The sequence below is a fragment of the Sinocyclocheilus rhinocerous genome, unplaced genomic scaffold (genome assembly GCF_001515625.1).
Source record: "Sinocyclocheilus rhinocerous isolate Xijiao unplaced genomic scaffold, SAMN03320098_v1.1 scaffold20, whole genome shotgun sequence".
Classification (NCBI taxonomy): domain Eukaryota; kingdom Metazoa; phylum Chordata; class Actinopteri; order Cypriniformes; family Cyprinidae; genus Sinocyclocheilus; species Sinocyclocheilus rhinocerous.
The window spans coordinates 156,873-170,686 of NW_015640468.1; the positions used below are offsets into that span (position 1 = coordinate 156,873).

A 13,814-nucleotide genomic window follows, 5' to 3' on the forward strand; every position below is an offset into this window, starting at 1 on the left:
TGTGCCCTTCAGCAAGTAGGAAATATACAGAAATTGAATAAAGTGATCAAACACTAAATTCTAAATTAAATAGAGATTAATCCTTGAAGCTCTTTTTTCTTTTGTTCTTTGAAAACAGACATCACAGCAGCTGGGTTATTTGGTTATTTTGGCTGCTTTAAGAGCTGCCACTGCTGAACATGGCACAGATCTGACACGCATCATAGTTTCTCACAACTCTTTACCTTTTCTTACTCACTTCAGGTCTTAAAGTCTCTACTAATGAGCTGATTAGTTGAATCGGGTGTGTTAGATGAGGGAAACAGTGCTGGGTTGATCCAGGATAGTTTTGAAAACCACTGTATTTCAGATATGTTCTTAAATGTGACTCATGTATAACACATACTTACATGTAGGGCTGTGCAAAAAATCAGTAAAGCCGCTCCTGTGATTAGTAGTAAATCTCCAGCACGTGCTTTCAAATGGAGCGGCATTTACTACACAGAGCCGTAGTTCACTGACAAGCTACACAAAATGCATGCACAGTTTTAAGGCAGCTTCAATCACCTTTTTTGGTAACTTGGTAATTTGTGCGTGCAATTGAAGAGCATGTGCTACGTGCTACAGTATAACGGCTGACAGGACAGGAAAATAAGTTTTTACTGACATTTGGTCTGACAACATCTCATCTGACCGCAGTTCACTGTTGTTCTACTGAAGCTCCTCATCACCTGTAGCTTTTTTGCGCTCGTTTGATTAGCGCCTGGTGCTGAAGCGAAGTTGCAGTGCGCGTCTGAAAAGTCTCCCGTTTGTGGTAGTAAAGACGTTCTACGTCTAAATAAATGCAATTCTTGTCAAGAAAAAAGAGACAGAAGCAGCAGTTGTGAGTGGAGTGGCCAACCCTAGCTCCGCCCCTGTATTAATTGCATTAAATGTTCTTAATGCCGTTAAACTGAAAAAAATAATCGCATGCGTTAACAAGCTAATTTTGACAGCACTAATATATATATATATATATATATATATATATGTATACATACACAGTATCTCACAGAAGTGAGTACACCCCTCACATTTTTGTAAATATTTTATTATATCTTTTCATGTGACAACACTGCAAAAATGACACTTTGCTACAATGTAAAGTAGTGAGTGTACAGCTTGTATAACAGTGTAAATTTGCTGTCCCCTCAAAATAACTCAACACACAGCCATTAATGTCTAAACCACTGAAAAAAAAAAAAAAAAACTCATCCCAAACCTTTGAACAGTAGAGTAAACCGCAACAAGAATCAATTACAATATCAGAGGTCAGAAAAACTGAATCTCCGTAGTTTCATTGATAATATTCAGCATTATTTCACACTAAATGCAGATATTCAGCAACAAATCTCAATAACTAGAACAACCAGACACATATCACAACAAATACAGTATACTGAAATATCATTCAGCTGATGTGGGTGAGGTTAACATTTGTTCACGTCATAGTAAGCTAACAAACATTGACAGCCATAATGATTATATGCAGCAATCACTGTAGAGCTATTTAGCGCAATGGCAACAATAGCAGCATAAAAGCACCATTTCTGAAAACTGTATGACTCATAGATTCCAAGCCTTACAGTTGCAGGCTTCAACTAATTATGTACGTACAGTAGTTGGTGCATTGCACTCTGCAGTGGTATTAGATTATATTCTTTCATTTTTTAAAAGCTAATGCTTTTTTTTCTGACCTGCATTTCTGCCAAAATTATTTTAAAACTGGACACCTTTTGAATAGGAACAATCAATACACAATGACACCTCCACTGAACTAAAAGGATTATGCATGAGAAGAGAAATAAATAATAACAACAAAATTGCTTTATTTATCTTCATCCATTCGGAGAACGTGTGTGGGTCAGTTTTTGCCTACATTGTGGACCGAAAGTCAATATAAAGTGCCCATTATGACAGAAAAACAAAAGTGTGTGTAGATTTGGAGTTACTGAAGATTATCCCTCTTCCATATGGAATAAGATTGTTTACACGGGGATGGGCTGATTGCTTATTTTGGAGTTAGGCGGTGGATGTTTCACAGGCTCGACTTCTGTGGGACGCTTTCCACACAGCCTAAAGTAAAAGTGATTATAACCAGATTTGGAAGCTTTTGTTCTTTTTTTTTTTAACTGCTGAGAAAATCTCAAATAAATAACCAGAAAAAGAGTGAAAAAGTAGAAAAAAGCATCCAACCATACAGTAATGCAGACATACAGTAATTCATCATAAAATCTTACTTAATGCAGAGTGCCTGCTAAAGCAATATGCAATATGTAAATAAGCCAAACTGATTTTGAAAATATACTCAATTTTAAACTAATTAGAACAAATCTAACTGTAAAGTAGAATAAGCAGCAACAGATATGCAACACAAAATAAATCAAAATATATATCTGTGTCTAATTTTCATCCAGCAGAAGAGATATATGACCCTCTCTCTCTTTTCACACTCTTGTGAAAAAAACAAAACAAAAAAAAAACATGAAAAAAGATGTCATGATGTCATGGCTCGATTGAGACATTCATACTCAGCAGCTCATGAAAAACATTAAATGGATCATTAATACTCCCAATTAGAGCATTTGTTTCTTTCAAGTTCCTTTAATGATCTTCTGTAGACTATTTAATACTGATTTAATTTAAAGCTGTACATCAATAATTCATCAGATGATAATGTTATACTTGAGAAAATACGGCCTTTTTCATACGGCCTTTTCAACATGCATATAACTACACAACCACAAAATATTTTATTCATGAATCGTTTTTCCAGTGATTGCAGTACAGTAACCACACACTCATAAATACAGGTCTCATCCTATCAGCACATCTTAGCAGAGTGGTTGCTGATCACGAAACACATCTTTGGACAAACCAAGTATTAACACAAGCTTCCACGTGAAAACCAGCATAAATACATGTACAACCCGCAAAAAAACAACCTCTGATTTGCCCTTTCACTATTTTTTTACAAGTTTAGCCATGAAGTCAGCAAAAAACCCCAGCTGACATCCATATACTAGTTGATTTTCTTCAACTCTTATCTCTGCTAGTGCTTCTTAGCTTACGTGCACATGCAAGGTTGACAAATTGGCTTGACCTCTTGTCAGGTTGGGTCTCATATGGTTTATCAATGTTCTCGCCCACTGTGATTACAATCGGACGAGCTTGCAGTCATTACGCTAATGGAGGCGCATTCTAATTGATGACATCCTCATTTGCATTGTGTGTTAATTACCCAAATCACTTAGCTGCATCTGCAAATTCTAATTTGTACCCGCAGATTCAGTGCGGCTGGATGTTTTCACCTGAAAATAAAGATGTACTTCTCTCTGCAATGGTAAACAAAAAGCATAGTTAAATTAAGTAAAGGAACCATGAAGTGAAAATTCACCTCAGACACACCAGCCGGAATTAATCACAACCATTTCAAAAGCCAAATGATTATGCCAAGGAAAACATGTGACCAAATTATGGAGATCCAAGAGGAAAGACGACTGATAACTGGGCAAAATATGATTAGTTCAAATTAAAATAACAGAATAAAAAAAAAAAGCAAATGGCTTTAATGAATAGGTGAAGTCGCAAAGCAAATTACTTTTAACTTTGCTTTTAACTTTGCTTATAAAATGGCGTGACATCAATAGTGAAGCTTTCTATGGCATTCATTACAGAAACCTTCACTACACTCTTAAAAATAAAGGTTCTTTATTGGCATCTATGTTTGCATGAAAAACCTTTGATATAAATGGAACCTTTTCATTACACAAAAGTTTCTTTAGATTATCAAAATGTTTTTTAACACTAAGAAAATGGTTCTTTTAAGAACTGTTCACTGAAATGTGAACAAAATAGTTCTCCTGTGAAAATTCCCTCTTGGAAACTTTATTTTTATAAGTGTTGTAACACAGCCATGAAGTCCCCGGGTAAAGGTCTCATGTGAATAGTTTCCTTGCGGATGTACATCTTGCATATAAAGATCTCTTACCTGAGAGTGAACATCTCCACAGGTGAGTACGGTGAAGCTGCAACATATGCTGATACGGTATCCCTTTGCCGAACTGGTGCGGATGGTACCAACACTGCAAAATTCCCATCCAAACGTTGCTCTGATAATTCTGGAGCAGATGGATTCTGGAATAATCTTACACTCCCGATGTGCCTCATGGGTGTAGAGGTCGCCGACCCAAACAATCCCTCTTGATCCGAGTGAGCGGCGCTCTTGAACCCTAACTCCTCGGAAAGACAAGCTCCCACTTCTGCGGCCCGAAGGCTGTAGTACAGCTCTACAGGCGTTCCTTCAGACATATCCGGACCCCTCTGGCGTCCGGGGACAACGCTAGGAGGTGCAAACCACCCAGGAAGAGGCTCGAGCTCTGCAACGCAGACGCCCATGTCCCCTCGCAACCTGCAGCTCCCACGGACCTCCTGGGTTTCGTGGAAGGCGAACATCCGTACACAGGGGAGTTTGTCCACCGCGCTATAGTCGTCCCAGTCCCTCCCAGCGATGTAGAACAAGACCTGAACCTTGGGTTTGTTCAGGTAAATCCTTTCGTTGAGAACAAAGGTTTGTACTTTCCAGTTGAAGGTGAAGAGGGCTGAAGAAGCCACAAAGGAGCCAGGCATCTGGAGGAGGTCCAAAGGAATAGGCTCTTCCACTGCAAGGGTCCTATATGTGGCGTTGATGATGGGAGGTCTCCTGGCCTGGTGGATGAAGAACAGTTCTGTTCTGGAGAGGAAACTAGAGTTGCGCATGAAGTCCTGGGTGGCCTCCTTAAGAAAGAAGGAGGACTCTGTGTTGAGGAGCTGGTAGTTGACAGGCAGGTAAGTAGGGGAGGCGTAGCGCTGAAGATTCTCCAGGATACGACAGTCTGTAACTGACACAGCAAAGAAAAGAGATGTCAGAACTAACTGGAATAGTTACTTGTGGGTCTCTACACTCAGGAAAAAAGGTACAAAGGCTGTCAAAAGCTGTGCCTTTCAAAAGGTACACCTTTGTATTGTATGTATGCATATTAGTACCCTAAAGTTACATAGCACATTTTCGAAGTGGAACACCAAGGTTATTAGAGTTTTGAGTTGTAATTTAGTTTTTATTTTTATATTTAGCTTTCAAGTTTAAATTATTAATTTACATTAAATTTTTTTTTCAATTTGTTGGTTTTAGTTTTTTTTTTTTTTCAATTATAATTTTTTTTATTAATTTTTTATTTTTTTTTTATTTTAGTTCATCAGTATCATTTAGTTTTTTATTTTTATTTCAGTTAGCACGTGAGTTTAATTTTAGCTTTTATTTTTATTTATTTATATTTTTTTCAGTTTTAGTTTCAGATTTTTTTTATTATAATAACCTTGGGTAGCAAGACAGCTGACAGCTGTTTTAACTTTTTTTGTGTAAGTGTGTGTATTAAAAGAAGAAAAGAACACAGATGCATCAATATTACAATTCCAAATGATACCAAGAATCTGATAATTATTTTCATGTTATGGATGATAACCAATGGCTGATATTAAAATGATATACCATTTTGTCTAAATGAATAAAAAAAACAAAAAAACCTAATGGAACAGATGAATCAACACATTATAATGTAAAATATGAAATATTCATTTTTTAGATCTGCTAAATATTTGATTTAACAGTGTAATTCAATTATCAGTGTTTCAAAGATTAATTTGAGTTTATCTCAAGTTATCCTCTAAAATGAGATGATTGCAAAGGTAAACTGTAAATGTATAAATGCTGGTAATGAGAATGGACAAGTAAATGTACAATATAACTGTGCAATACATTAAAACATCTGATTTACAACCGTATTGTTTACTGTAGAAAGCACATCCACATTAACCTGATCAGTTAAAGCAGCACAATTTATGATTACCACTGTTGTCAGATTTTATTGCGGATTTATTGCGAAATGTAATCTTGACAAACACATTAAATAGATGTAATTCTTTCTCCATTCAAATAGAGGTAATATATACTTGTATGACTATTGTCTGCATAGAAAATAGCTGCCCAGAAGCATTACCAAGATAGCAGACGAATGAACTGACTTGCCTTAAAGGGACTTTGATTAAACTGTGGACCCCAAAGAACAATTGTTGGTTATTCAGCACTTACCTGCTATAAAGCTACAAAATGTGCTCTATCTGAACAGAAACATTACATTCTGTTTTAAATTTTACGTTTCAGTATCCTTACAAGCCATAAAAATAGAAATCAGGTTTACAATTTTTGTAGAGTTCTTTTGATGGAAAATGACATTGAAAGTAACAAGTTAATATGAAAACTTTAATGACCACCTGACTTTACATAACAGACATCTGATTATTGTTTCAGAGAACTGGACTAAAGTTCAACTTTTTCAGCTCTTTCCTCAAATCTATTGCATCATAAAAGAAGTGCCAAAGTTATTTCCAGAGCAGGCACTGCTTGTATCCTATGTGATATCTCCCTCACTGTTTCAGGTAGACAGCACTGGCAGTGGCATGCTATCATAACCTCAATAGCAAAGCCTCCAGCAGAAACATCGATTTCACCACAGACAGAAAGTAATATGGAGACTGATGAGACACTCTGATATGAAGAAGTGGACTTAAACCAAAATAGACACAGATAGGCCCTCTTTTTCTGTGAGGGTGAACATATGACCCATTATATAGCACCGTATCACTGTTCTGGGAACTATATTTTCAGCCAAAACACAATCTTTGCGAACCAAACATGAATCCAATCCATTTATATTTAACACATAACCGATTTAAACACTGTTTTCCTTCATTTTCTGAATAACGGCCATGATTGTAAAATCTAGATTAAAGACCAATCTCTTTAACCTGGCTTACACACTAACACATTTCTAATATTCAAATCCATTAAAGGATTTTTAGGCTGCATTAATTAGGACAACCGGAACCGGGAACACTTCCCATAACACCCAATGTACTTGCTACATTGTTAGAAGAATGGCATCTATGCTAATATTAGCTTGTAACACTTCAAAGAGAAAGGAAAACTTGAAATCGCATCATATGACCTCTTTAAAACATTTTTATCCACCCAGTGTTTTAATGTCATATCTTAATCAATCGTTAGTCTTTGACCTTTAAGCTGAAGAACATTTTGTGCTCTGATTAGGCTACTTTCCTCTTTCTGCACTCTGTTTTGACCAAGGATGCGGCAATGAATGACCTGCTTGTGAATCAGAAGGAATAAATTACTCTCGTAGGACGATTGGCTATGCACACACATGCACGGCCGTACACAAACACGGCTGAAAAAAGGGCTTTGAAGGGGACATCTTGTCATTGCAAAACAATCTAAGTGATTCGTTGAAGCAATTGAGAGGAAATACAGTGAAAAACAGTTTTTTTTCAGGCTCCATTTTCACTGTTTACAATATTTATTGGCTTGCCTTGGCAAAAAGAAATAGTATTCTCATAGTAAATTTAAGTTGTATTCCCATACACATGCTCCAGATGCGATACCTTATATACAGCACACAATTCATGCTTGGTCAATAATCAACACTCGCTGACAGATGTTGCAGTCAAGTCCAGATGTTTCTGGCTGTTATTTTAGTGCTAATAGCTAGTTTACATACAGCACACAATATACAAACGCCACAAGTCAGAATTTCATAAGGCAACTTGTGGAAGCAGAAAAACCCAGACAGCCTGCAGTGTGAAATACAGCGCAATGTCTTCTTTGGCAAAAAAAACATTACAGATTTTAATTTATGACTTACAAGCTCGGTTGACTTTGTTTAATTTCTCGAGTGGCCAATTCAAAGAAGTTGTGAATGTTTGCTACAAAAAAAAGAGAGAAATTGTTAGCAAAAGTAATGAATGAGACCAGGCTTAAATTAAATTACGAACATGACCAGCAACCCGGAAAAGGGAAGCCATTAATCAGAATCTCTTTAATGTGCTGTGTGGCAGTAATTTCAGTCCTCGCGTAATACAAAGTGATACACTTATTTGAAAAAGAAAATGAAATATGGGAGTTGAATGCCACTAAACGTCTGCAAATTCATGCCAGTTATTTAATTTAAGTCAATTTCATTTCATTCAGTTCAGCAATAATGAAATATACAATTGCTGGGTGTACTTTTCATGATAGTATGCATTTGAACAAGGGACAAAGGAACATTGTTTGTAGTTTTGCAGCTCTATTATGAAGCATAACACAATAAACCGTTAATAAATTCTCACTGAACAAAAATTAAACTGAAATGAATGGCTTCAATGTCTTATTTAAAACACACAGCAAGAAAAGCCTCTATAGTCTCCACCTGTCAGTCATCATCACCGCCCGCTTTTCTGTTCCTTTTGCCTCTTTCTCTTCGACCACGCTGCTGTCACGCTGATGGATCAACATGAGTCGCTGGTCGGCCCTTGTAGGGAGGCTCCAGACAGGGGGAAGGTCTTCTTCTGACTGCCCAAGCAGGACAAGGTATTAGGAAGGCCTGACAGGAGGGCTGCCCAGAGGAAAGCAGCTCGGGCTGGAGAGGGCTTTCAGAGTCACTGCCCCCTAGTCTGGCTGTGGACGAGAGCGGCCTTAATGGTATGTAAGGCTACAGGAGGCAGTGTCAACCTGTCCGTGGCCTGTCAAAGAGTGTGGTGAGAGGGCGAGATTGGAGAGCGAGTCACGCAGGTGTGAGAATGAGAGGGAAAGGGCAAGGTGGAGGGAGAGAGACTCTCCCAGTAAACAGATGGAGGGATAAAGGATGGTGAGAGATTTTCATGATAGTATGCATTTGAACAAGGGACAAAGGAACATTGTTTGTAGTTTTGCAGCTCTATTATGAAGCATAACAATAAACCGTTAATAAATTCTCACTGAACAAAAATTAAACTGAAATGAATGGCTTCAATGTATTATTTAAAACACACAGCAAGAAAAGCCTCTATAGTCTCCACCTGTCAGTCATCATCACCGCCCGCTTTTCTGTTCCTTTTGCCTCTTTCTCTTCGACCACGCTGCTGTCACGCTGATGGATCAACATGAGTCGCTGGTCGGCCCTTGTAGGGAGGCTCCAGACAGGGGGAAGGTCTTCTTCTGACTGCCCAAGCAGGACAAGGTATTAGGAAGGCCTGACAGGAGGGCTGCCCAGAGGAAAGCAGCTCGGGCTGGAGAGGGCTTTCAGAGTCACTGCCCCCTAGTCTGGCTGTGGACGAGAGCGGCCTTAATGGTATGTAAGGCTACAGGAGGCAGTGTCAACCTGTCCGTGGCCTGTCAAAGAGTGTGGTGAGAGGGCGAGATTGGAGAGCGAGTCACGCAGGTGTGAGAATGAGAGGGAAAGGGCAAGGTGGAGGGAGAGAGACTCTCCCAGTAAACAGATGGAGGGATAAAGGATGGTGAGAGAGAGAGAGAGAGAGAGAAATCAGTGTGGTTGTCAGGTGTTTATTGAAGTGAAGCAGGCCTGTCTCCATGAGGGAATCGTCTGCTTAGTTTTGGAGGACTATCTAATCCCGTGATGCTTTGTTCTCACTCTAGTCTTGTGCCTAGGGTTGGGAACCGACAAGAATAATTAAGGATCACTTCCATTAAAAAATACAGGTGGTTATGAGTATCTGCAGCTCTTTTCGGTGAATCAGAATCATACAGGGCAAACAGTGTAGCCTGATTCCCGAACAAATGACTCTTATGAACTGATTCCTTTGATCCCGTTGATCAACATTCTTATGGTGCGACCAGTGTAGTTTGATTCCTGAACAAACGACTCTTAGGAGCTGGTTCCTTTAAATGAATCAAAAACATACAGCATGACTATAGTGAGCCACTAGTGACTTGAATAAATGACTCTTATGAGCTGGATGTGTTTAATGAATCAGACATACAGCACGACCAGTGTAGTCTGATTCCCAGTCAAACAACTTATAAGTTGGTTCTGTTTAATAAATCAAAAACATAAATTGGAGCAGTGCAATTAAATTCCCAAATGAATGAACCAGGAACACTTATGAATCAGTATTTAGGTATTTTATAAATAAAAATAAATGAATGAAATATGTTACTAATATTTTTTTTCTTTAGTGTTTCCATAGTTTTCATCAGTGTTTCCATAGTAAACACTACCATTCAAAAGTTTGTGGTCAGGTAAGATTCATTGATTTTATTTAATCAAAAATACAGTAAAAACAATAATATTGTGAAATATTATTACAACTTAAGATAAGTGTTATATTTTAATACGTATATTTTAAAATGTAATTTAATCCTAATTTTCAGAGGTCATTACTCCAGTCTTCAGTGTCACGTGATCCTTCAGAAATTATTCTAATATGCTGATTTGGTGCTGAAGAAGCATTTATTATCATCAGTGCTGAAAACAGTTGTGCTCTTTAATATTTTACTGTAATACATTTTTTCTCAGGATTCTTAGATGAATACAAAGTTCAAAAGAACAGCATTTATTTGAAATAAAAAATGTCTTTACTGTTGCTTTTGATCAATTTAATGCTTCCCTGTTGAATAAAAGTATTCATTTAACTTATAAAAATCTCACTGACCCCAAACCTGTGAATATAATTAAAAATGTCATTTAATTTTAATTTAATTTAGTTTAGTTTAGGACTAATTAATGTACCGCATTCATACCACCTCTGTGTTCATTAAAAGAATCAAACAATTATTTAGAAGGAATTTAAATTATTTCTGTTTTGTTAAATATGTTCTGCTGAAATATGAAATTATTCACTCATTTGGCAAAAGATGGCTGAAAGTTAATACAATAAGGATTGCCTTTTTACTTTCCAAACATTTATTCTCCATAAGTACTAAAAAAAGAATAAATATTAAACATATTAGTGAAATCATTAATGAACCAGAAGCGTTCATTTCCTCTGATTCCCATTGATATTTGGGCCTTTACAGTTCTCTTATCGCTCCTCCCTACACAGTGCACACCTCCCTGGCACTCATCTCAAAGCCAAACACTCTCTTAAATAGGCTTATGCTGTTTTCCCCCAAGTCCCAATGTATTATTCTTGCCATACATTACATCAATTGTAATTAATAAGGGCTATTGACTTTGTGCTGGCCTGTCAAAAATAATTCATTGAGCTTTTGCTTTCACAAGCATCATTTAGGGAATGATATATGTGGGCTCGTCTTAAAACAGCCAGGAAGGCAGTTAAACGTATGCTAGGAGCTGTGAGGAGGATCAATGTATAATACAACATTATGCCTTTTTAAGGTTCCCATAGAAATTAATGATAATGAAAAATGAGTATGTTCATCTACAGAGACTGCACAGAACTAATGATTTACAAAGCTGGGACTTTTAGAGGTCTATTTATAAAGTCCTCAAGAATACTACAAGGTGAAAAGCTGAGACTCCAAACATATTCCTAAGTCCTTTTTTTCTCCAACTCGACAGTTTCTAGGAAATCTAGTGGCACCACTAAGCTTATTTGTGTTACCTAGAAAGGCACCCCTGCGCAAGCACTAATCATATTTCAGCCTCTCTCGCAGGATGTTTTGTTAAAAGAATCGCCGTAGCATTTTCTGAAAGTCCACATTAAGGGGCTTTGTACATTAAACACCATCTAGAGTGGCCTGTTTTTTGCGTTCGAGGCACTCGTTAGGGCTGCTCGGTGCCTCCCTACATCACTTGCTTCCCTTTAAGAGCTTCCACCCTCAGATGCCTTCTTTTTCGACTCCGTAATGGCCTCTTATAGACAGGACTTGTGTTGATAATGAGGACTAATATGGATGTGGAGCAAATCTGTGTCAACAGTGTTCATCACTGATGTCTTTACGCTTTAAAGAGCTATGGACTGTGGAGTAAACCACGCGATGAGTCCTCGTTTCATTCTCTGCTACTTACACTTCACTCGCAATGACTGAATTGGAACTGGCTAGTCGATTTTTGTCCTGACCTTCTCTGTCCTTTAAACTTTACAACTTGGCCCTGGTGTATGTGGTGCTGGAAAATCATCTGGGTAATTAAAGCAGGTTTTAATACTCAACCAGCAGCTTACAGATGCCTGGCTGCTCATAGAAGCCACTTAATTACACTAAACTCAGGGCAAATTAAGAAACATGAACACACACAGAGGAAAAATAACATACTGCAGAAGGACTGTAATTAGGATTGTGGAAACGAATAATGTGCTCATTAATCTACAAAACAAGATGTGGCTATTTGCCTTTGGTAAGTCTCTGAATGCTGCTGTTACAGGTTTGGTCACACATCAGTTTAGTCAATTTACTTGTTGAGGTTCAAATTTCTGTAGAGCATGGAACAATGGCATTTTTGATAGCCAAAATCATTAAGGCACAGTTACATTAGCAAAATTTCAGTAATATGTTCAGCTATATGTCCAGCACAGATAGACAGGTAGATCGAAAACGTGTGCCACTTTTGGCAACCATGTGTATAGTTGTCTTTGGATCAGTACTATATGTGTGTTATGCATTTACCATGTTTTCACAATCGATCATTGCTGTCACTTTCGAGCTCTCGATCACTTGTACCCGGCCCCAGTGCATGCGCTGCTTTTAGGAAGCTTCGTTTAAGTGAGATCTTAAGGACAAGACAGGCACAGATCAGAGGGCCCATCGGTATTCCGAGCGCCTCTCTTGGACTTCACTAAAAACCTGGACAGGCTTCCTAATGAATCTCTTCCTGCTTCGGCGTGCCCTTTATGGTGCTGTGACATCATAAATCAGCAGCAACACTGAAGCTTCTCATCAGGTGGGGGGAGTTTCAGTCCCTGTCTGGCAAATGGCTTCCGTTTATCAAGCGTCGTCCCTTATGACTACTGATGTCAAATCATCAGGGAGGTGAGAGCAGAATGACTTGGGGATTTTTTAAAAGCTGTATTATACTCCCATGTATTTACAGCCTGTGATTAAGAGGATGTCCTTGTCTGGGCCTTCAGGAAGCAATGAAAAATAAACAAATCAGAATGAAATAAAAGCATCCTGGGAAACATTACGAGTTTCGGTAATTGAAAGCGAGAGTAATGGAAGAGTAATCACAACCGTCATAATCATAAAACAGCCTATCACAATAAACCGTACAAGGTTCAGCATTCAGCATTTGACCCATTAAAATTCCACTTGCAGAATCTCAATGCATTATCATCCAATCAAGTCTCTCCAAAAAGTTTTAAAGGAACTCCACTGGAACTTACTTTGACTGAAATGACTTCATCTATTTTTTGGAATAGCATTAAATGTGAGGACATTGAGAAAAAAGCTTAAAAATCAAGACTGGAAAGTAAAAACGGCACAAAGGGTTTACAGTGCCCAGTCTCCCATTCTGTCAGGCACCAACCAAATCTAACCTAATAATGTATGACCTCGTCAAACACAGATGGAAGCAAAGAAGCTTTTACCTTTTTGTGGGATAAAAATGAGAACGCTTCTTTAGAATTGTGTGGCAGCAGTAGAGTAGAATATAGCAGGTTATATACAGGAAACTTAATTCAGATGTTTTAGATGGTGAATCATTTTTCAGTGATTATTAACACTACTACTATGTAGGGTTGGCTACTGAAACCCGGTACCAATTTGGCACCGGTACCTATGTAACCGGTATGTACTAGAACCGAATCAGAACGCAGATTTAGGTGCCTCATTTTGGTGCCATGCCTTTTCCAAATCCAACAAATCTTTGTAGTAACGAGAGTGTCCATGTTGTTTTCACATTCTGACTTAAAAGCACAACTCGGGAAATGAGAGCATCCGAGGAGCGTGTGAATGCAGTAATTACACTTGCTCTGATGGCAGCAGGTAACCTTCCGTTAACTAAGCTAAACATGCTTAAATTAAAATG

General features: G+C 38.0%; 1 protein-coding gene across 1 annotated transcript in view; it reads right to left on the reverse strand.

Annotated features, from left to right (window-relative positions):
• The window catches only part of LOC107753136 (transmembrane protein 132C-like), a 186,302-nt gene that overhangs the window by 129,744 nt on the left and 42,744 nt on the right, over positions 1 to 13,814 (reverse strand). The window contains exon 2 of the mRNA XM_016569261.1: positions 4,010 to 4,898. Within this exon, the coding sequence (XP_016424747.1) occupies positions 4,010 to 4,898 (889 nt within the window). The remainder of the gene's footprint in view (positions 1 to 4,009; positions 4,899 to 13,814) is intronic.